This window comes from Pelobates fuscus, chromosome 8 (assembly GCF_036172605.1).
Source record: "Pelobates fuscus isolate aPelFus1 chromosome 8, aPelFus1.pri, whole genome shotgun sequence".
Taxonomy (NCBI): domain Eukaryota; kingdom Metazoa; phylum Chordata; class Amphibia; order Anura; family Pelobatidae; genus Pelobates; species Pelobates fuscus.
The window spans coordinates 19,429,670-19,454,846 of NC_086324.1; the positions used below are offsets into that span (position 1 = coordinate 19,429,670).

General features: G+C 41.9%; 1 protein-coding gene across 1 annotated transcript in view; it reads right to left on the reverse strand.

Annotated features, from left to right (window-relative positions):
• The window catches only part of ZRANB3 (zinc finger RANBP2-type containing 3), a 158,620-nt gene that overhangs the window by 107,529 nt on the left and 25,914 nt on the right, over nucleotides 1–25,177 (reverse strand). Inside the window, exon 3 of the mRNA XM_063429370.1 lies at nucleotides 13,258–13,276. Coding sequence (XP_063285440.1) covers nucleotides 13,258–13,276 — 19 coding nt within the window. The remainder of the gene's footprint in view (nucleotides 1–13,257; nucleotides 13,277–25,177) is intronic.

A 25,177-nucleotide genomic window follows, 5' to 3' on the forward strand; every position in this document is an offset into this window, starting at 1 on the left:
GAGGGTCAATATAAGGTGTAACGGCATTAACGTCCAAATTAGTGCTTAAAGGAACACTACAGTCACCGAAATTACTTTAGCTAAATAAAGCAGTTTTAGTGTATAGATCATTCCCCTGCAATTTCACTGCTCAATTCACTGTCAGTTAGGAGTTAAATCACTTTGTTTCTGTTTATGCAGCCCTAGCCACACCTCCCCATGCTATGATTGACAGAGCCTGCATGAAAAAAAAAACTGGTTTCACTTTCAAACAGATGTAATTTACCTTAAATAATTGTATCTCAATCTCTAAATTATCACATACAGGAGGCTCTTGCAGGGTCTAGCAAGCTATTAACATAGCAGGGGATAAGAAAATCTTAATTAAACAGAACTTGCAATAAAGAAAGCCTAAATAGGGCTCTCTTTACAGGAAGTGTTTATGGAAGGCTGTGCAAGTCACATGCAGGGAGGTGTGACTAGGGTTTATAAACAAAGGGATTTAACTCTTCAATGGCAGAGGATTGAGCAGTAAGGCTGTAGGGGCATGTTCTATACACCAAAACTGCTTCATTAAGCTAAAGTTGTTCAGGTGACTATAGTGTCCCTTTAACCCCTTAAGGACCAAACTTCTGGAATAAAAGGGAATTGTGACGTGTCAGACATGTCATGTGTCCTTAAGGGGTTAATGAAGTAGATAACTGTTTCAAAAACGTACAGAATATTTTTTCCCCTTGTAAATGTAAAGTGGCTTCTTGTCATCAAGATAGTTCTTCCAGCAGGTTAGATGATGGCAATGACTTGGAAGTAACCCAATACTAGTCTTCGTTCTAAATCAGACAACACAAATCCTGAAACATTACACAGCAAGAATTAACACTCTGATCCTACCGAACCTCCAATCCGTGACAAAATACACAGAAAAATAAACTATATGATCCAAAACAAGCTCTGAATCCCTGACACTTTATGTATAGAGAATTGACCATGATCCAAACCGAGTGCTGAACCCAAACACATTACACAGAGAGCATAGACCATGATCTACACCAATCTCTGAATTACTGATAAATTACAGAGATAATTGACCATGATCCAAACCAAGCTCTGAATACCAAACACATTACACAAAGAGAATAGGCCATGATCCAAACAACGCTCTAAATATCTGACACATTATCCAGAGTGCAAAGAGAATTGACCACAATCCAAACCATGTGCTAAATCGAAACACATTACACAGAGAGCATAGACCATGATCCAAACAAAACTCTGAAACCCTGACACATTACAGAGAGAGAACAGGCCATGATCCAAACCAAGCTCTGAATCATTAAAAAGAGAGAGAATAAACCATGATCCAATCCAAACTCTGAAACCCTGACACATTACACAGAGAGAATAGACCATGATCTAAACCAAGCTCTGAATCCTGAAACATTACAGAGAGAGAGAACAGGCCATGATCCAAACCAAGCTCTGTATACCCAACACATTACACAGATAGAACAGACCATGATCCAAACCAAGGTCTGAATCCCTGACACATTACACAGAGAATATACCATGATTTAAACCAAGCTCTAAATATCATTGACACATTATACAGAGAGAATATACATGATCCAAACTAAGCCCTGATTCACAGAGAGAAAAGAAAGCAGTCATCAATGTATTATTTAAAATAAAACTTTATATGTATGATAGTCTCGGTATGTATTCTTTCATAATGCCTAGTTGGGGCAGGCATATGCAGGGCCGGTGCAAGGATTTTTGCCGCAGTAGGCAAAAGTAAAATTTGCCGCCGCCCCCCCCCCCCCACCATATGACATCACAATGCCCCACCCATATGATCTGCCATGTTAACCAACGCCAGTGCTGCAGTGCCGCCGTGTTTACATTAAAAGGCCTTCAGGGACAGGCTATAGACACCAGAACCACTACATTAAGCTGAAGTGGTTCTGGGGACTATAGTGTTTCTTTAATGTGAGGTAAATTAGAGATTAGTGCCACGAATAATATACTAGATTGCCTACTTACAACCAGATGAGGATGATGATGGGCTCTAGCTGCAGTCTGGCTCCACTGGTCTGGTGTAGAACAGGCTCTCTGGAGGCTGTTTGTAACTGTGGTCACAAAAATCAATGTTCTGGGAGAACAGGAAGCAGCACCATTTTTTTTTTTAAAGCCCTTTACACAGCTCAAGGTCTGAGTCCCAGGGTCCACCTTCATGTTGCACCAATGAGTTTGTTCACAGGAGGTGGAGTAGGGGATGTCCTGATATGTGTGTAAGGAATGCATTGTGTGAATCTGTGTTTGTATGTGTAAGGGCTGCAAGGTGTGTTTCTGTGTATGTACGGGATGCAGTGTGTGCGTCTGTAAGGGGTGCATTGAGTGTGTAAGGAATGCATTGCTTGTCTGTGTGTAAGGGGTGCATTGTGTGTGTGATGGATGTCAATCTCTCCCCCCCCCCTTGTCACTCTTCTCCCCCCCTCCCTTGTCACGCTCTTCTCCCCCCTCCCTTGTCACTCTCTTCTCCCCTCCCCACTCTCATTCCCCCTCCCAACCCCGTCAATTTCTTTCCCCTCCCTTTCAATTTATCCCCCCCTCCCTGTCCACTTATCCCCCCTCCCTCCCTGTCCATTTATTCCCCCCCCTCCCTCCCCATTTATCCCCCCCTCCCTCCCTCCCTGTCCATTTATTCCCCCCTCCCTCCCTCCCTGTCCATTTATTCCTCCCTCCCCATTTATCCCCCCCCCCCCTCCCTCCCTGTCCATTTATCCCCCCCCGTCCATTTATTCCCCCCCCCCTCCCTCCCTGTCCATTTATTCCCCCCCCTCCCTCCCTGTCCATTTATTCCCCCCCTCCCTCCCTGTCCATTTATTCCCCCCCTCCCTCCCTGTCCATTTATTCCCCCCCCTCCCTCCCTGTCCATTTATTCCCCCCCCTCCCTCCCTGTCCATTTATTCCCCCCCCTCCCTCCCTGTCCATTTATTCCCCCCCCTCCCTCCCTGTCCATTTATTCCCCCCCCTCCCTCCCTGTCCATTTATTCCCCCCCCTCCCTCCCTGTCCATTTATTCCCCCCCTCCCTCCCTGTCCATTTATTCCCCCCCTCCCTCCCTGTCCATTTATTCCCACCCCTCCCTCCCTGTCCATTTATTCCCACCCCTCCCTCCCTGTCCATTTATTCCCACCCTCCCTCCCTGTCCATTTATTCCCACCCTCCCTCCCTGTCCATTTATTCCCACCCTCCCTCCCTGTCCATTTATTCCCACCCTCCCTCCCTGTCCATTTATTCCCACCCTCCCTCCCTGTCCATTTATTCCCACCCTCCCTCCCTGTCCATTTATCTCCCCCCCTCCCCTACCTATGTTGTAGCGTGGCCGAGCTCTGTATGGTCCGCGGGTACAGGGAGCTTTTGTTTCCTGTACCCGGCCGGACTAAAAGGAAGTGAACACTCAGTGTTCACTTCCTGTTAGTCCGGTCGGGTACAGGAGACAGATGCTCCCTGTACCCGCAGACCATACAGCGCTCGGCCACGCTACAGTGAGGGAGTGACAGGAGGGAGCGCTGAGCGCTTCCCTCCTGTTAGTCCCTCTCCTCATGCTTCGCCCGGGCGGTGCGTCCTCATGGACGCACCAGCCCGGACAGAGCTGCAGCCGCCTGAGGCTCTCTGCAGAGCGCTCGGGCAGCTGCAGCATGAGGGGGGCCGGCGCTCCTGGCGGCGCCCCTTCCCAAGGGGCACCCTAGTCGGCTGCCTAGTCCGCCTTACAGGTAGCGCCGGCCCTGGGCATATGCAATGTATGATCGTATACTGGACTGGAACTAAACCTCCATTCTTGTTTTTCCTAAGTTAGCCTTAATATATTCATGCTCAGGTGAGTACACCCCTCTTGGTTTTTTATATATATTATATATATATATATATATAAAAAAAAAAAAGGATCGGATTTATGCTACTTGTTATTCAATAATAGTGATTTTTTCTACAAAGACCTGAGAGTGCATCTCTTTTCAATTTGCTATACATACCCAGCGTGGGATTGCACCAAGGCATTTCTTCTATGTATTCATTGAAAGGGTGAGTGCCACTACATACACATACATATACATATATATATATATATGTCCAGGCCAACTGCCCAGTTATGCACCCCTCTGTCACGGGTGCCTCATTCCAGGGCCCTATTTAATCTTGCACTGCAAAGAGCCCCGGGAGAAAAGATTTCCCAGGTAAGTGGACTTCTCTAGTAAGAGCAGGTTGCTGGATAGGTCCTGCCAAGAATGGGGTACATAGATGTTGTGGCAGGGTTATGCAATGCATGATCATTATTTTTGCCTAGGTAAGGTATTTTATTTTTTCAATATTACATTCAGTAAACTTTGAAATGGCAGTTTAATTAATAAGTGAGTGCGCTGGAGCTTTAGAGACAGTCCAGCACCTAGTAGCTGGATGCAAAATGTTAGCAGGAACAGCATACACGGAGAGACACAACCAAGTTGCTGGGATTATGTACCGAAACGTCTGCACAGAATACGGATTGGACATGCCTAAGTCCAGATGGGAGATACCACAAAGGGTAGTTGAGAATGACAGGGCTAAGGATCCTGTGGGACTTCAAGATCCAGACAGACAAGCATGTGCTGGCCAACTAACCCGACATTGTGGTGGTAGACAAGGAATGAAAGACTGCAGTCGTGGTGGATGTGGCAATACCCAGTGACTATAACATCAGGAAGAAGGAACATAAGAAGGTGGACAAATACCAAGGACTGAAAGAAGAACTAGAAAGGATGTGGAAAGTGAAGGCAGTAGTAGTCCCAATTGTGATAGGAGCATTCGGGGCTGTGACTCCCAATTTGGGGAAGTGGCTTCAACAGATTCCAGGTGGGAGATCTGAGATCCTGTCCAGAAGAGTGCAGTTCTTCAAACTCCCAGGCCTCTGGTAGAGGACCCGAGAATGAGGAATAACATACCACCCAGGAGGGGTGAGAAAACCAATTTTTATAAATACACACATATACATGTCCTGTGCTGATCTGTAAGAAATATCAATGGCTTTAAATGATAGCACTCCAAGGACTTTCCTTCAGTGTTAAATATAAAACTTCGCTTCAATTCAGCTTTGCAAAAAAAAAAAAAATCAGCGTTTCAGTTTAAATATTAAACTTTCATCTGGACGTGAGGATTGGTTGACAACTAGGGGAGGGACCAAATGTTTAAAGAGTATTAACTAAAAATCTATACATTTACTAACATGTTACTTTATAACAGATATTTGTAACATGGCAGATAAGTTTAAAAAAAACACCTTTCTCAAGTAAAAAATGGAGTAAAAAGGGGGTACTTAGACGCAGTGATGAGCTTAGAGCCGTTTGGCGATAGTAGTTTTAAAGAGCCCTAAATGATTTGAAACAGTTTCATAAGTGTGCTGATTCAATTCTGTGTAAATTGTGTTAATCAGGCAAATTAAAACTGAAACATATGAGAAGTTCCATATCAGCACTGAGATGTCCACTCAGCAGTTACGCATAGAACATATTATGAAACACTGCAGGTTGGTAAAGGCACAAGATTTGCAAAAGTTGTTAAATTACACAGTGGCCTTTTTAGCAAAAGGGGGAACTTGGGAATATTTTTCTCAGAGAACAAGATTTTGAATTTAAAAAAAAAAAAAGGGTGTAAAGTTCAGCTATTTCCATTAAGCTCCAGAAGATGATACATTAACTTTCTGCAGTAGCTCTGGCAAAAATAAAATGTCAATTTACGTTTGTATCTGGCATTTGCGCTTCTGGTTTTTTTTTTTATTATTATTTCTAACAAAGCATAAATGTGGGCTGTCGTTGGTAAAGTCACCGCTTAATGGGGCAATTAGCGCTACGCTTTATGTCAGTTTCCAAGTATAAATCTATTTTTCTAGGTACCAAGCAGCAAACCCAGCTGTTATTGTCTGACCTTATATCAACTCTGTGAAAGGGCACCAACTGTGCTGAAGACCCGAGCTACCACATAAGTTACAACAGAGCATCTTTTGCAAAACTAAGAGCCAATTAGTTATTTAACCCCCTCCAGGACAGAAAAAACTAGCCACAAATTTACAGATCTACTTTGATTACAACATAATCTCGGTACAATTATTATATTTTCCTCTAAATTTATGCAAGTATTTTCGTGACTAGCAATGTAATAAAAGCGAAAACATTTTTTTATTAGTAGACAATGTAACGCTTAGTCAGTACAACCAAGAAGGCGTTCAACATCTTTGAACAATTAATGGAGGTCCCCAGAATTACTTGTAGGTCACATGCAGAGCCAGGTATTTGAAAGTGGCAAGTGTGCTGCAGTTAAAATGCATCAATTAATAAAAGGCAGGTACAGCACCTAAAGCCAATAGGTTAAAACTATTAAATAAGAAATACAGCAATTTTCTATTTATCAATCAATTTATAATAGCAACAAAGCTTTTCTGAGGACCTCAGCTGAAATGTAGAGAGCACTTTTCAAATAGCCGTATATCCCTTGAAAACAAGATCAAGGAAAAACACTAATAAAATATATATATTTTTTTTCCCAATTATGTTTTGCAATGGTCTACAGCGTTCAGGGATATCATTTCGTGTAATGCTGACTGAAAGCGTTGTGATATTTTGCATTGTTTCTAATTCGCTGGGAGCTTTGCTTAGTCAAAAAAAAAATAAAAAAAATATCAGAACTATGAATGCAGAGTCCATAGGTGACTTCAGGTGTGGATAGCTAAGCATATTGCACATTTGTGGGACAAAGAACACAGGGGGATAAACCAGATGATCAACCGCGCACGCGCTCTCTCTCTCTCTCTCTCTGAGGATTCTGGGTAGATGAAGACTCAGTCAAGGTGCTGTGGATGTAATAAGACTTCATACTTACCTTCACGGCACTGTGCAAGCCTCTAAGTGCTCTAATAATATTTACTGGCGTGAGAGAATGAAAAGTGACACTGGTACTTTAATTGCTAGAATTTCCAATTGACACTAAATTAGCTCAGTGTGATACAATGTTTCTTCATGAATAAGCATTTTGCCATAGTCATGGCAACGTCCTATCGTGCCGAGTTGCCGCAGTGTGCACTATAAACTCTCTAAAATAAAATCTGGTCCAGAAGATACCATGAATGTCTGAGCCCAGTTTATGTACTGTGTTTATTTTGCGCTTCTCTTATAGCTAATGCAATGTTACAATGAATGCAATATATTCCTTAAAATTTGCAACACATGATTTTTTTTCACATACACATTAGCACATTTTGCTTGTTACAAATATCCACTATGATACATATGTGAAAAATGTTAGTTCTGTACTCTCCCCAGGTTCTGATGTGGGATTTGGTGCGACGGAGAGGGGGCTAAGTAGATCCCTAAGCCAGCTGTACAATAACTGCATCTATGGTGCTCAGCAGAGTTCTCCATAAACACAGGTGTATCTCTAAAAGGACAAAACTCATTAAATCAAAGATTAGATCAAAGATGCAAATACATGCAGGGGGAAGGGTGGATATGGGTACCAACTGTTAACAGGAAATCTATATATCATGCCTAGATCAAGTGTCAAAATAACACAATTTGTGATTTGTTTTTAGACATTAAACATGTACAGCTTTAATTTTTCCCCCTCATTTGTTTAAATGTCTCCTTTATATTCAGCTAGTGGATACACTTAAATGCTGTTTCTGTTTCCGTCAGTCATGATCTGCAGTATAAAGAGATATACAAGGTGGTATGCTCAGCTCATCTTACAACGTGCTCGAGTCCCCCAAGGGACTTTAAATGGGTCACCACTGATGAGCTGAAGCGTTAACCATTATACACAAGAGAGGGATGGCAAGATGTTGCAACGCAGCACAAAAGGTATGAAAGGTGGTTTATCACAGCACGAGGTCTCTATACGCCCTGATTCTTTCTTCCGTGTAATCTTCAATGAACAGGAACCTCCGATAGGAATGTGCAACCTATATTCTGCTAGGACATTATCTACTGATACTATTGGCACAGAGTATCCTGCAGGCTGCGAGAATTTATAGCATTCCCTGCAAAATGTTGATGATAAACCGACCTACACGTTTTGTCATGGCAACAACACACAAGAATGGCCAAGCTACCTAATTAAAATCATAAATTAAGGAAGCTCTGCAATTAATTTCTGATAGTGCTCTTATTATGCCAGTGTTACGGGCTCAGTGGATCTGGGAGAGGGGTTTCATGTACAGAGGGAGTAGGTCACATTAAATCAACCAGGAAGAGGATGCACCTGCATTTAGCAATGAAAAACAACAGTTTCTTTCTCCCACAATAAAGGCACACATTTGTAGTCTTTGCATGTGTTATGAAGTGATAGCGAATGTTGAAGGAAACTAAATAAATATATTTTATTTTTTTTAAAAGACATTAGGCCGGAATGTTTTTATTTATTTTTTAGGCAATAGTGCCTATCTCCTAAAAGTTGGTAAAGAGGATTGTATGCAAAAAAAAAAAAAAAACAATTCCTTGTTGTGTATCTAAGTTTCTGCCTGTAAAACATTTTTTACCGGTAATTATATTGTGGATGCAAAACAATATTGCAGGAGGGTCCCTGGTCTTCCGGATCTTCCATTTTGTAATTTTGTACCCTTACGCATATGCGATAAAGCCTTCAAAAGCAGAAGAGACAGATGGCAGCAGTAAGGAGGGAGCGTTAAGTGCATCTCCTCCTCATGAGAACCACTGTGCAAACAGACTTTCAACATGAAGGGACTTTGCAAAAACTTCAAAGAGCCCACATGTCACAGTTCCTCTGACTTCAGTGGGGACACTGTTCCAAGTTCATTGCGCCATGGGAAAAGTTAAATTGCATGCCCTGTGTCCGTTTGCAGAAGCAAATATAGTTTTAGTGGATACAGTAGAAAGTTAAATATTTGGGCAGTGTATACAAATAATAACCAGCTTATTCTATGTGCTAGATTTGAAAATTTTGAAAATGCCCTCTTTAACGGACAGAAGTCTGCAAAGTGGTCATGGAGGAATTGGAGGTTAACGATGCTTTCCTATGCAACTATCTGTAGATTTATAATTCAATAAAATAGAGATTACAAACACTGAGGATAGGGATGCGTCTCATATTTTAATTCTAGGTGCATTTGGACAAACTATTAAATATATAATATCATACCTATAGAAGTGAAACCGAGTTAGTGGTTTCTGTTTATTGTTACAATTCAGACAATTTCTAGAAACTCTTTCTGCTTTCTGTTTAGTAATTTGCCGAAGAAAAATATGGCATTTTTAAGATGGCCCATGAGTTTGAGCACTGAGTTTCCCCCATACCCTAAATATTTCATTAATTTCAGTGTTGTATGTAATCCAGATAATCTAACAAGTAATCCAACAAGTACCAAAACAATTAATGCCCATCGCTTTGGTTATGGAGCAAGGAGCTCTCTAGCTCAAGAACTGGTTAACAGGTAGTTACTAAAATCAATACATTTACTAGCAACTTCATAAGAGGTACACATTAAAGGGACACTTTAGTCACCAGAAAAACTACAGCTTAATTTAGTTGTTCTGGTCAGTATAATCATTGCCTTCATGCATTTTCATGTAAACACTGCCTTTTCACAAAGGCAGTGTTTACATTATCTTTAGGGACACCTCCAAGTGCCCACTGGAGGGGCTTCCTGGCTCAGGGCTAAACAGTAAGCAGCCCTGCCGTTTAGCTTCCCCAAGTTCTGCGTGGAGATGCAGAATTTTCCTCATAGAGGTCCTGGACTGGCCAAAACGGCATTTGGCCCCAACCCAGTGACAATTTTAGCCAATCCAATGCTTTTCCCTATGGGAAAGCATTGGATTGGCTAAAAATCAGGCATTTTGATTATGTCACAAAGGCGGTGGAGCAAAAGCTGGTGGACCCGTGGAGAGCTGAAAATAGGGTGAGTTTTAAACTATTATAGGATTGGGGGGGGGGGGGGGGACAAGCCACCTAAATGGTGGGTTTAGCACTATTGGGTCAGGTATACATGTTTTTTTTTTTTTTTTATAATTCTTTATTTTTTGTTGTGCAAGTTTTAACAATAAGCTTACTCAGCCACGACAGCAGTCGTAAGCAATAACAGGCATGACAGTCAAAACATGGCATAGGAATAGACAGCACAATTTTTGGTTATGTTGAAAGAAGGTATAGACAGTGGATAGACGTGACATATAAAAGAAAATTTTAGCTTTCTTGTCCGTGGTGAACATGTTAGGTATTGGTCTTTATCTCTCGCTTTAGTGTGTGTGTGACAGGTTATCTCTCGCTTTAGTGTGTGTGTGACAGGTTATCTCTCGCTTTAGTGTGTGTGTGACAGGTTATCTCTCGCTTTAGTGTGTGTGTGACAGGTTATCTCTCGCTTTAGTGTGTGTGTGACAGGTTATCTCTCGCTTTAGTGTGTGTGTGACAGGTTATCTCTCGCTTTAGTGTGTGTGTGTGACAGGTTATCTCTCGCTTTAGTGTGTGTGTGACAGGTTATCTCTCGCTTTAGTGTGTGTGTGACAGGTTATCTCTCGCTTTAGTGTGTGTGTGACAGGTTATCTCTCGCTTTAGTGTGTGTGTGACAGGTTATCTCTCGCTTTAGTGTGTGTGTGACAGGTTATCTCTCGCTTTAGTGTGTGTGTGACAGGTTGTCTCTCGCTTTAGTGTGTGTGTGACAGGTTGTCTCTCGCTTTAGTGTGTGTGTGTGACAGGTTGTCTCTCGCTTTAGAGTGTGTGTGACACATATTTTAGTTTTAAATCAAGCTTAAACATTTGGCTTTAAACACAGATTGGAATTATAAGTACGTTAGAACGGTGCTATAATCACGCTATAAACAATTCAAGTAACGTAAATGCATATCATTTTAGCTATATCTGCATAGGTGCAGAGTGGTAATGCGTGGAGTCGTTTAGCTAGTAATAATTTTTCTACCAGCTATCCTAGCTGTCCTTATCATGAGTGACTAAGCATAAAACATAATGCATGACATGATGGTATATAGTTATGTATTTTAAGATTAAGGACATGCAAGCTAAGCCCTAGAATAAACAAAAACAACAATTAAATGGGTGGAAATCAAAATAAGAAAATCACATAAGCTGCTAAGAGTAAGCAAGCAAGTGGTATCCATGAGATGGCTACCGCCTTTGTGTCTAGCATATTGGGCAAGAGAGTTAAGTAGTAGTAGGCTGGCTAGAGGAAAAATGTAAAGGACCAAATTAAACAGTCAAACAGGAGCAGTACCGAGATACGGCTTAGTAAGTTCGGCAGTGGCATGTCGGTGACCTCTAGCGTTAGGGGACTTGCAGCGTGGATAGCAGAGCTGCAGTGAGGCATTCAGACGCCATCAGCCGATGCCCTCGCAGTGGTCTGGCTCTGGTCTCAGAAGCGAGGTGAGGCTTGGGAGCTGTTGGTAATCTGTTAGGCAGTCCCTCAGGGTCTTGAACACATGTGGGGGCCAGTGGGACCGAGTGGTCACAGGTGGTCTAACGGGCCTGGTCGGTACCTTCCTCTGTTTCGGCCTGCGTTTTGCTGTGTCCCGTAGTCTGCTTGAGCGCCACTGTGTAGGCCTCCCCGCCTTCAACGCTGGCCTCCCAAGGTGGCGGCTGGTAAGTGTGGGTGGTTTGTTCTGCGCGCCTGGTCGCTTTTGGCGAGCCATTCTCTTTGTAGGTCTCGGCCCATGGGGGTGATTGCCACTCATGGCTGGTGCTGGGCCCCGTGGGATGCCGCTGTGTGATCCGCGGCCATTTTGGGCTGCCCTCCACTGGGCTGTTGCTGGGGGGTCTCGTTGGGGACCTTTCGCTTTTGCCGCCAATTTCGCCCAGAAGGCTTCCAGGATGGCATCAAGCTTAGCCTCTAGGCTCCCTTGGGGCACCTGCTTACTGTGAGCTGTTGGTCTCTGTGTTTGGCTGCGACAGGCGCGTGAATCCGCCACCTCGTGTGTCTGGGAATATTTCGCGGCTCCGCTGGGTCGTCCGCTGGGGGCCATCTGCACTGTGAGCGGTGGGGTACGGACCGGGATATCCCCCCCGGTCCAGAGGGGGGGAAGCTGAGCTCTGTGGAGTCCCGCTGGGAGAGAAGATCCGGGACGGGTGGTCGGCCGCCTCACCCGCCCGTAATCCCCACTAGGCCGCAACCGCTCTGCAAGGACCCTGGCAGCCGGCATCCCGGTTTTTCGGACCGGAACACTCGGGCCGTTGTCTGTGTTGGGTAAGTCGCTTTTGGGGTCCATTAGTGAGCGGCAGGAGGTTCGGTTTGTCGCTTGGGCAGGTAGTTTACTGAGGAGCTCCTGCAAGTTGCGACCGTCCGCCATGCTGGTCCGGCCCCGCCCCCCAGGTATACATGTTTGTGTTCCTGACCATATAGTGATCCTTTAATGAACTGTATAATTACTCCACAATAAGGAGGTCTCAAGCTTTAGCTCATTAAATTTGGAATCTTTGTCTACAAGGGTAATCCAAAGGATTCTTTATCCCAATTTTCTGGACTATGTATATAAAAAGTCTAACTTGCCGATAGTAAAGGAAGACATTAGCTAGTGTGAAACCTGATAGGCAACTAAACAGAGGGCAAATTAGCACACTTTTCTCGTGAGTTTTAGTGCATAAGGGAGAACATTCTGTAAATAAAAAAAATTTAAAAAAAAGATCCTGCTGGTACAGAGCTGTTTCTGTCTGCTGTAGTAGGATTCAGGGGGAATTGTGGGAAAGGCAAAGACAAATTGCATAAATATGTGAACTATTTGCATATACATTTTTCAAATAACACAGTCCAAAACCCAATTCAGTCAGCAGAGGTAAGCGGATATTATAAACATGTCCCTGCTATCAAAAGAAAAAAAAAAAAAAAAGAAAAAAAAAAACTCACCCCTTTCTGTTTATGGGATGACTAGACTATAAAATATACTAAAAGATTAAAGTGTCAGCTCCTCGGCAGAGGTAAATTGTTATGATAAACATGCGTGCTCGTTATCTTAAACAAAACAGGGGTGACTATGCTATAAAATATAAGAAAAGATAAATGTGACAGTGGCTTTTTGAGAGGACAGTGACATACAGCATACCTATCGGTTCACGTTTATAAAGATTCACATATCTGACTAATCAGATTGAGGTTGGATCTAATTTCAAAATTGATTGTTTTTTCCATTTTTTTTAATTAACCCCCCTGCTCCCCTCCTTCACCTCCTCCCCCCCCCCCAAAAAAAGCCAATTCCCCATCATTCCATTATTACACAGAATAAATAAATGTACTTGCCTCATCCGCTATCAAACACCTAGAAGAAAGGGGGGGGGGGAAATAAAATAAATAATTACAAAATTATTTTGCAAATATATATGCTTTTTAAATTCCCACATCAAAACTACCTGTTAATTACCATCTCTCCTTAGACACGCATTAAATAGTAGCTGAACGTTAAAGAAAAAGCTATACACAAAGCTATCTAGGTCTTAAAGGAACACTAAGCACCATGCACCATAACCACTAAGACGCACTTAATGCCGCTCCACACCTTCTCTCTGCCATAAGTGGTCTTCATTGAGTCTAGCAGAGCAGGGGGTTGCATTGGAGAGCTTACAGAAGCTCCTAAGCAGGATGTTCAAGCTCTCCTTCCAGCAGAGAGAAGACGCAAAGCAACGCTTTGTGAAACAAAGCTAACTAGGCAAACCATTATTAAATGATTTGAGTCCTTACATTAGGGGGGAGGGTACCATTTGTGGGCACTCCTGGCACCATAACCACTACAGTAGTAGTGGTTATAGTGCATGGGGTGTTCCTTTAAAAAAGTATTTTACCTAACACAAACACATCCTCAACTATCTGCTAAACCAAGTTTCCCATCCTGCCAGGTGTCGGTAGATTGGATCATTAGTTTGACATTCATTTACAGTTCATTAAACATGCAAATATGACGAGTAACATTTTATACAATGTAACATTTAATCTAAATATTATGATACACAAATTGCTTTTAAATGTAAACAAAATGATTTAATTTCACTTCTAAGCTTGCAGATTCTTCCGTTGGCAATCAGTTATTAATGACCAGGAATGTAGATGTTGTAGGCATGCATGTTCCATGCCCTCTAAAAATCATGAGCCTAGCACTCACAATGCATAAAGACTACAAGCAGCCAAAGGCTGAAGCTTGGATTTGAATTTCAGGAAAATTAATGGAAGTATAATGATTAATTTATAGGTTTGCTGTAGATTTTAACCAGCACAATCCACACAAGTAGTTTTACGTACGCGATTATCAGAATTTTGTATATAATGTGCACACGTTCAATGTGGCTGATTCCAAAGCCTAGGCTTTTAAGTGGTTTCCATGAGAGACGCAGTATTATAAGAACTATAAAGTGTGTTCTCTCAATGAGAACAAAGGAAGAAGATCCCAGCCAGCTAACATAGCCATAGATCTGAAGAAATGTTGGTGTCTCTCTGGCATTTGTAATTTATTTTAAACAATGTTTCAAACCTCAGTAAGCTTTCCGTCAAGTTGGGAAGCCAGTCAAAATTATCTTGTGAATTGTGGAGACCATAAATAATGCACGCATACACACCCACACCACAATGTCCTGCACTCCAGCTCCCATTATCCATACTTGCCCGGTGCTCGGAAATACACTTTATGTAGATAGAGAGATCCAGCACTCTCGGTTTTATAAAATAAAATTCTTTCATTTAGTTTGTTCCACCCCCAAACAACTCCATCTCTTTTTTTGATGGCAGATACGAGTGAGCTACAATTACCCTCGCTACCGCATATTAAGGCGGGCATGCCATGTTCGTAATGTTGAAATCAATCTGCACTACAAGGGTACTCGTTCTCCAGATATTTTCTTTTATTCAATTAAGTTCTTTTGAGTGCACTACTGCTATTTTGTGAGAACTTTTAGAATTGGAGGAGCATTGCAGCCAGCACAAAGAACTTGAAGCACATTTACTGCCAAGGTGAGTCGTTGCTTTCCTGCTGCTTTTGTGAAATTTTGTATGCCCATTTGCATTAGTTTTATATATATATATGTATATATATATATATTGATTTTTTTTTTTCTTGTCTAGGGTAGCAACACATAACTCTCCTTTGCTTTACTCCATATATTAAAACTAAAATGATCGTTTGGAACCTCTTATACTCCACAATAAAAAACACCAGGGAATAGAGGGTTTATCCACTCCAGCAGGGACCCACAAAATAGCCCTTTTCACAGATGACTTACTCCTCTTCCTCACAAACCCTACTCACTCCATTCCAAACCTGATGAAACTTCTTCTACAATACGGACGAGTATCATATTACAAAAACAACCTTAAAAAAACACAAGCACTACCCATAAGCATCACCTCAAACATGCTCCAGACTCTTAAAGCGCAGCACCCCTTCGACTGGAGGAAAACTTCCTTAAAATACTTGGGAATTAATCTGACCAAATCAAACAGCCAGTTGATCCAAGAAAAATCAGATCCTCTTAACCTACAAACTCCAGGCACAACTAGATGTATGGCAAAACCTAGAAATATCATGGCTAGGGAGAGTAAATACTGTCAAAATGATGGTATTACCTCATGTCCTGTACTTATTCCGCACCATACCCATAGCATTAGGCGACAAATAGCTTCAAAGATTCCAGAACATATTCAATGCATACATATGGGGAAAAGAAAAACCAAGAATAGCCAGACGTCTCACCTGGCTGTCCCCAACCAAAGGCAGACTCTGCACTCCAAACGTTAGGGCATACTATAGAGTGGCAGTCCTGGCACTATCATGCACTACACCCCAAATCTGGACCCACTTAGGAAACTATTGCATACGACCGCATGCAATAAATTCTATGCTAAGATCGCTCAAGCCATGGGAATCTAACAAACACAAACCCATGGCTAGTACGAGATTCTTAATAAGCAGCTGGAGGAAATGGGCAAGTTCGCTCACCGGCACAAACAACACTATATACTTTGCCCCCATACAAATAATCTCAGAGCTATCGGAAGATATCAATATGGAAGCAAGGCGTCAACAGGGAATAATTTCAGTAATTTCAGTATCACAACTATATTCAGAGGAGGGTTTAAAACCATTCCCACTCCTTCAACAGGAATATGCACTTCCCTCTAGAGAAGTTTTCACATATATCAGAACCAAACATATTCTCCAATCCCTACAAACTCGCCAATGCGAGGAATCACAACTAACAAGTTTTGGGCTATATTGTATAGGCAAACACCCGCAAATAAAACCGCTATCCCTCTGTTACACAGCATTGAACGACACTGACCACAAACACAAATACATAGAACTATGGGAATCAGAACTAAACATCAGTATTCCTACTCCGATATGGCTGAAAGCAATTCAGTCTACGAGAAAAGTGTCCCATAGCTTGGCCCACTGGGAGGCATATTGTAAACTATTGATGAGGTGGTACTTAGTGCCGACCAAGCTAGCAAACATGTACCCATCGGTTCCAAATTTATGCTGGAGATGCGATCTCCACAAGGGAAGCATGAGACACATATTTTGGGACTGTCCACTACTGAGTGGACTTTGGCAAACGATAGTAAAAGCCATTAGGCTATTAACAACACGCAAAATACCGTTTACGCAGGAATGCTACTTACTCCACGTCTCCCCAGAACTGCTTCTAGACAATAATAGCTCCGTCATTATACACCTACTAACAGCAACAAAGACTAGTATAGCCAGCCATTGGAAAAACAAACATACCCCCTCCCCTCTGGAAGTGTGGAATAGAATCGAAGCTATTTCGGATTATGAATGTATGGCGTACAGATTGGAAGGCCAAGCAGAGACATACACTAAAAGGTGGGCAAGTTGGCATGCACACCGCACTGAAGTGAAAAACCTCAACCAAATACTCTAGAGGGCGGGCAGGCCATACTAAACCACAACACACTATAATGCAATGTGCTATACCACTCAGAAGTCACACTCGAGTACCACTACACTACATGTCAAGGGACGAGTAAGTTTTACACGCCTTTTTCTCTTACTCTCTACCACTCAATGAGCATTCAGAGCCGCAAATTAGGTATACCAGTTTTTCTTCTCCTGGTTTTTCCTCCCCCCCCCCCCCCCCCCGACACCCTTCCCATCTCAACCACACATGCGCAATTCCCATGAACAATAAGCAAACACCCAAGCCACATATACTCACCTTACTTGAGCTCCAGATGTAAAAGGTGAAAGCGGCTGATATTACCGTCAATACCATATGCATAACTATCGTGATTGTTATTATTCCGATGTATAGCACAGAATGTATATTTTACCCATTGTATAAAGTGACCAAGCTGACTGAACATGGAATTGTGATGTAAAGATTGTAATTATTCACCCCTCCCTGTTTTCCCTTCTGTACCCTTTTGTCTTATCCATTACTTTTGCAAAAACTCAATAAAAAAAAAAAAAAAGAAAGAAAAAAAAAAAAAAAAAACCTAAAATGATCACTGCACCAAGACCACTTAATTGAGATGGGTGCTTTTAGTAATCTTTTAAATTAAGGGACCAATTTTATTTATTTTTAGAATACAGTGCACTAGCTCATTCCCAAATATTCCACTTGTCATTTTTTCAATAAATGTACTGTAATAAATGCTGAAAAGGCAGTATAAAGTTACTCAATTTATTAACAAAACTATCATCGAGAGCTTTCAATGACTCCTATGGCTTACCGATGGCACTTTGACCCAGTTGCCGTTACCTGGAGGCCCGATTCTAATCACAAGACCATGCCTCCGGGTATCTGGCAGCAAACGTTTGACAAGGAAATCAAGATATTGCAGAACTAGCAGAAAGCTAGCATCTTAGTGGTTTTTGTCATGCCTAGATTCTGTTATTAAACAGAAAACATCAGTGGACTTGGCTGCAGAAAATACGTGTCAATTCAATAATGACATCTTTCATGTTTTGTAGCTAAAAGTTGATGTGTGTGTTTCATAACTGAATAGATTGAATTTTAAAGTGGTCTGTCATATATCTTGTGTTATTTTTGTATTTACCCATTTCAGATCTAAACGAAAAGAATGTTAAAAGGTAAGAAATACAACTCCGATTTCTGCATCAAAAAAACCCTCTGTGTGTCATGGGAAGAAATAATAATCATTAATAATTTTTCCATTTTGATTTTGTTTTATTGGAATTAAATGTATAACCTTCATGTTAATATGAAGCATGAGATTTCTTCTATACATTGTGCTAGGAGATTTGTTTGTTGTGGGGGGGGGGGGGGGGGGGGAGGGGAGACTATTTAAAATAGGCCTTTCTCCCACCTCTGTCAATTCATAGGCATAGACTCTATGCTGAAGAATTGACTGAAAAACCTTCCACAAGCAATCCGTCAACTCTCCAAAGGTAACACCTTAGCCGACGCTGCTAGTGTTGGCTATGGAGTATAAAGACAGAGTGCCATGACATCACTCCGTTCAGACGCCGGCACATCAGTATTTGGCTTGCTTGGGAAAAGCTCCCCCAAACATGGCAAATTAAATAACAGTTGAAACACGTGTTAAGTCCTGAGGCCCTCCCCTTGGACTAGTAATACTTGCACTTCACCGCCTATCAATTTTTATTAATTTGGTTATGTATTTTTTGTAACAATAAAGAAAATATATTTTTCAATAGCTATGTATTGACTTCACTACGAGTGCAAGGAATGTTTAATGTGTGCAAAGTCAGTTTGATGGGGACCCTCGGAATGCACTGAGGAGAGATGCAGCAAGAAGCAGTGAGAACATAATTAAAGGCTGTATAGAATATAACTCTGCTGGGGCAGCAATGGATTAATATGTTGTGTAAGAACAATTTATAGAAGAGAGCAGAATGAGCAAAGAAGGGTGGATGTAATACAAAGAGTAAAATCCATGGATACAATGAAATGGTAAGGTGAGCATATGTAATATTTTCCACTGAATAAACCATGTATCTCTGGGGCACATGATATATTCAATGTATTTAGGGAATATGTATTTTAACTTAATAAACCGACAAGAGGCTCACATCTATTTTATTATTTTATTTGTTTAACTACTACCCCATAATTCTCTCACAGTTTTTGGCTGCTAAAACATTATGGGAATCGAAGTCTGACCACAGACAGTTAGCCACCCTTTGACTTAAAAATCTTTGAAAGGGTTAGGATATCTCAAAAAGAATAAAAAAAAAAAAAAAATGGCTCGGCCACTTTGGTAATGACAATCCAGGCAGGGGTTCATCCAACAATATATTTTGTTTTCCCTTCAGATTAGAGGCAGTGCTTTACCAATGGGATTTCTAATCTGGAGGGAAAAATGGGCAGGCAATTCTCCAACTTTTTTAAGACCCTCCCTTTAATTAACTACATTCCTTTAAATAACATCTCACCTCAAACAACCCCAGTTCTTTGCCTGCCTTTGGCAGGGGAGGTGTGCAGGTTTTTTCTGCACAGGAAGCAGGTGAGAAGGGCTGAGGCTCGGGAGGCTCTGCTTCCTTTCAAGGTAAGTATAGTGTGGAACGCCGGACGGCGTGTTCAGCCGTTTTTTATGCCGTCTTGTCCGCGCCAGGTGCCGGTCAGACGAAGGACGCAGGCGTGCGTCGGCTGGGAGGTCCTGCGGTGGAACGCACGTACAGGTTACGTTACACCAGGGATTCGCGGAGCGCTATGCACATGCGCAATGCCAACCTGGAATTAGGCGCCAAATCTGAACTTGCCGTTTTTTCGTTCAATGGCTACAGGACTTAAAGGAGCAACTTCCAGCAGCAACCTCTGTTTGCCAGGAGCTATCAGATCTGTTGCAAGTGTGTTTCTCACCTGCCCTCCAACACACTGTGAGGCCATTTAAGGTAAGACATTTAGCTTTTATTTTAAATGGCTCTAGCCTGAATCTTAAAGGGGAAATAAAAATGTTTTTTTAATTTTTTATTTCTCTTTCTTTCCTCAGTATGTCTAATCCAAAGATTCCGGAGAAAGCTACAGAAAGGGGGAAATGCTCTACAAAAACCAAGCATTTAAGTTGCTCAATATGTTTCCAACCTATGCCGGATGGGTATAAAAAGAAACTTTGTTCTCTATGTTCCAAAGAGGCTCCGGAGGAAGCTAAAAAATCTGAAATGTCCACATTTCTTAGCTGGTTACAGCAGAGTATGCAGCAAACATTTTCCATGGAAGCGGACCAGGACTGCCTGCTGGATACAGTCCCTGTAGTAGACGTCCCTATAGCTCAGATTGGGAAGAAAACGGCGTTGCCTATTGGTGACTCAAGTGGTTTAAGGGATGTGATGGAGAAGCGGATAAACTCGTCCTTAAAGATGATGTTTGTTTCTTCAGCGGCCCAAGCGAAAGCTCTTATCGCAGGAACATCCGTGGCTAAAGCCCAAAAACATTGTCTAGAAGAACTTGAGAAGGTTTATGCAGGAGAGTCAAAGGAAGATCCAGTGAAGCTATTAAAAAATATCAAAATGTCGGCCGATTTTTTGGTAGATGCTTCCTCAGAAAGTCTAAAATTGTCTGCTAAGAATTTGGGTCTAACGACAGTATCTAGAAGAGCACTTTGGCTTAGAAACTGGTCAGCTGACGCGGCATCAAAAAATTATTTGTGTGACTTACCCTTTGAATCTGGAAGACTATCCGGGTCTAAACTAGATCTGTTAAAACAGATGAAGGAAGGCAGGAAGGCCTTGCCTGAATCCAATAAGAGACAAGTTTGGAACCGTAAAGTGGGGATTCAGCCCTCATTTAGAAGTTCCTTTCGCAGGAACTACTATAGGGGTCAACAAAAGAAAGTATTCGATTATAGAAAGAAAGAAAAACTCACGGACAAGAGAAATAAAATGTGACGCCAGGCCAGTGGGAGGAAGATTGTCTCACTTCCTACATCACTGGGAAAGTATGACATCGGATCGCTGGATTCTCTCAGTAATAAAGTACAGGTACAGTCTGGAACTGACAAATACCCCGATCATTTTTTTTTTTTTATGTTCCAAGGTTCATTCTCAGGAAACAGAGTTAGCCTTGATGCAAGAAGTGTCAAGACTCCTGCAGAAGAGAGTTGTGGAAGAAGTACCCCGAAGAGAAAGACATCAGGGCACATATTCAAGACTATTTTTGGTACCAAAGCCAGATGGTTCTTGCAGACCCATACTAGACCTAAAGGCCGTAAACAAGTATATTGTAAAAAAGATGGGATCAATAAAATCTGCTTCTTTTCTGGTTCAGCCAAGAAATTGGTTTGCGTCCCTGGATTTAAAGGACGCTTATCTTCATGTGCCCATGGCGGAATCCAGCAAAAGGCTACTAAGATTTGCGATCTGCATCCAATCGGTGACCAAACATTACCAATTCAAAGCCCTACCATTCGGCCTTTCATCTGCGCCCAGGATGTTCACAAAACTGCTAGTGGTCATCTCAGCGTATCCAAGAACTTTGGGGATTTATGTCATCCCTTATTTGGACGACTGGCTTTTGATTGCAGAGTCAAAGGAGCAACTAAAACTAGACCTTCTTACAGCTTTACAAGCTCATGGTTGGCTAGTAAATTTCAGCAAGTCGGAATTGGTTCCGGTTCAAAGGATTCAGTTCTTGGGTCTAATCTTAGACTCAATCTCTATGAAGATTTTCCTGCCAGAGGAGAAGAAGCTAAAGATAAAACATTCAATTCAGAGACTCAGAGAAAAAGGTGTTTTTTTCAGTCAGAGAAGCAATGAGTTTACTGGGTCTTTTTAAGGCTTCTATCCCTGCCGTCGGTTGGGCAAAAGCCAGAATGAGGCCTCTTCAGAAAAACATTCTACAAGTATGGAATCGACGGACAGACAGCCTGGACGGGCTGATGAAATTCAACAATCAAACTTTGAGGAGTCTTCATTGGTGGACCTCGTCTCGGTTCCTGCAAGCAGGGCTTTCATTCCGAATGAAAGCCTTCAGAATTTTAACAGATGCCTCGGCACTGGGCTGGGGTGCCCATTTGGGGGACCTGAAGAAGCAGGGGCTTTGGCAAGAAAAGGATTTGAGAACTTCCTCAAATTTCAAAGAATTGAAGGCAGTGTGGATGGCTCTCCTGGCGTTTCAGTTCCAGATAAAAGGTCAGCATATTCAGATACGTTCGGACAATCGAACGACAGTGGCGTTTTTAAACAAACAAGGAGGTACAAGGTCGACAAGATTGTAAACTCTTTGTTCAAAGATCATGCTGTGGTCGGAAGTGCACCTCCTATCGATCTCGGCGGTTCACATACTGGGAAAATTCAACGTATTAGCAGACGCCCTGAGTCGTCATCACTTAAAACAAACAGATTGGTCCCTTTCGTGCAGAATTTTCAGGCTTATTTCAGACCGTTTCGGTTGTCCAGAAATAGACCTTATGGCCTCCAGGACAAACAGGAAGACAAGACTGTTTGCATCTCTGAACCCCGCAGACAAACCCAATATCATAGATGCTCTGTCAGTACCATGGAAGTTCAACCTTGCATATGTTTTCCCACCAGTAGTTCTAATTCCCAAAGTGCTTCAAAAGATCAAGTTGGAAAAAGTAAGGATTGTCATAATCCTTCCCTGGTGGCCAAGAAGAAGTTGGTTTTCGGTTCTTCTAAATATTCCAGGGGCCACTTTTTGAAAGCTTCCACTGTCAAAATATATTCTAGATCCCTCCATGGTTCCTCTTCCAACCCTTCAGAGATTCCAGTTGACGGCTTGGTGTCTGAACTCCAGATTTTAAAGAGTAATGGCCTAGATCCTGAGGTCATAAAAATTTTATTGGCTACTAACAAAGAGTCTACGTCTAAAGTTTACTCCAGGATTTGGAAGAATTTTTGTCAATGGTGTTGTAGGTTTAAAGAGGACCCTGTTTCCGCCTCCATCCAAAAGATTCTCAAATTCCTTCAGATGGGATTTGTAAAGGGATTGAAGCCAGCATCTTTAAAATTACAAGTTTCAGCTATCAGTTTCTTTTCTTTCAGGTGTTTAGCCTCAAACATTCCGATATCTAGATTCTTCAGGGCTCGGGGCCGTTTAGTTCCCAACATTAGGGAAACCTGTCCGCCCTGGGATCTAAATTTAGTTTTATCCGCTCTTTGTGAGCCAGTGAGGACGGCGTGCGTTCCACAGTGCGTTCCACCTCGAGCCTCACTTCGGGGGAACAGCACTGCTCTTGCGGCGGTGTCAGTGATGCGCCTGGGATCCGGGATAGGTGAGTTCTTCTGCAGAGGTACCCTGGCTGGATAGAGCTCGTGTGGATGTTCCTTCTGGCTGTTCTAGCTGTCTGACGCGTTTCGTAGAGAATAGCTCTACTTCATCAGAGACGGATCCGTCTCTGATGAAGTAGAGCTATTCTCTACGAAACGCGTATCCGTCTCTGATGAAGTAGAGCTATTCTCTACGAAACGCGTCAGACAGCTAGAACAGCCAGAAGGAACATCCACACGAGCTCTATCCAGCCAGGGTACCTCTGCAGAAGAACTCACCTATCCCGGATCCCAGGCGCATCACTGACACCGCCGCAAGAGCAGTGCTGTTCCCCCGAAGTGAGGCTCGAGGTGGAACGCACTGTGGAACGCACGCCGTCCTCACCGGCGATTAGGATCTGGGCAAGAGGATCACTAACAGCATCCGGATCCATCCATACTTAATAATAAGGTGGTCTTGCATTTTTTACCCATAATTGACTGGCATTAACATTGTGGATGTGTTATTAACTTCATTTTTGAACTTTCGATTTTTTTAATAATAATTTTTAATAAATAATACTCTGATACCTACAGTTGTTTCCAGCGATATATATTTATATTGCCTAATACAAACCAGCTTTGTTGTACTGAGCCTATTCACTCTATAAACTATTTGTTTGAATAAAAGATTTGTGAACACATAACCATCTGGTTATTGTATCCTCCAAATTGATCCCTATTCCTATTTTTTCTGTAATTGAGGAGTAAGGTTACATTTTATCTTATTTTCTTTATATACTTGTCCTACTTACTTGGGTCCCACATAATTGTGTCTAATCATACAGTTAAATTAGACAGCTAAGGGTTAATCCATACTAAGCATACTAAAGGACGTCACGTAACCTACACTTTAGATTACTTTTTTCATTCTTCAGTTCAATGTAATTAATTTTATTCATTTTCATTTATTTTATCTCATTCATTCTACTAAGCAAGCTCCTGGATAAATCGGTTACTATCTTGCAGGTAGAATCCCTATACCTTTCCAGTTTCAGAACTTTTGTCTAACAGGCTGACTCCCTCTTTTCTGTTTTCTATTATAGTTAGCAGTTTTGTTTCTTAAAACTGTGTTTTGATTTGTTCTCTCGTCAGTGTGGAATATTATTTATGAAAAATAAATAAGTAACCTGGTTAGGTGCAGTGAAGTGAAATAAAACCACTACTTTCTATAACAATTTTGGGGGAATGAGGGTATCCTTTTCTGCAATATTTATAAATATTTGAATAGTATTAGCAAAATATGGATAAATGTAGATAAGTACCCCACTCTGAATTTAGCATTTTATTTAGTTTTTAAAATGTATCATTAAAAAGGGCTTACTGAAAGCTATAACTGCGCACATCCGTGCCATTACTATAGAGTTTAGGGTTTAATCGTAACGCAATACCGCCGTGGTGGCAAAGCAAGAGAGCTCAAAACTAGCACTTAGCCCTCTTCTCTGTGAGATGGCGACACGTCCTACCCTTTTAACACGCTGTGCTTCTGGACAGCTTGCTACTGACCACATCCAGGGCAACTAGCTCGAGTGTCTGTCGACCTTATACTTGTACAATGCTCACTTTTAGGAGCACAACCACGAGAGTACTATATAAGAGTGTATACATAACTAGTCTGGCTTAACCATCTCTAACGATAGCCAACTAAAGGTACCATAACTCGTTCACTACATATATTGGCTCTTGTATTATTACTAACAAGTTACGGAAATACCATGATTTGTTAACCTTATGTTCCAGCATTTTACCACTCGTTATGGATGTCATAAAGTTTAATAGTCTCACATTGTACATAAAACTGTGCTGTCTACTCTGCCACAAATTGTATTACTACTGTTATGCCTGCGACGGCTGTTGTGGCCTCGCATGTCTATTATCATTTCAAGCACAAATAAAATAAAGAATTACAAAAAAAAAAAAAAAATATTTTGAATCATTGTTTTTGCAAATAAATATACA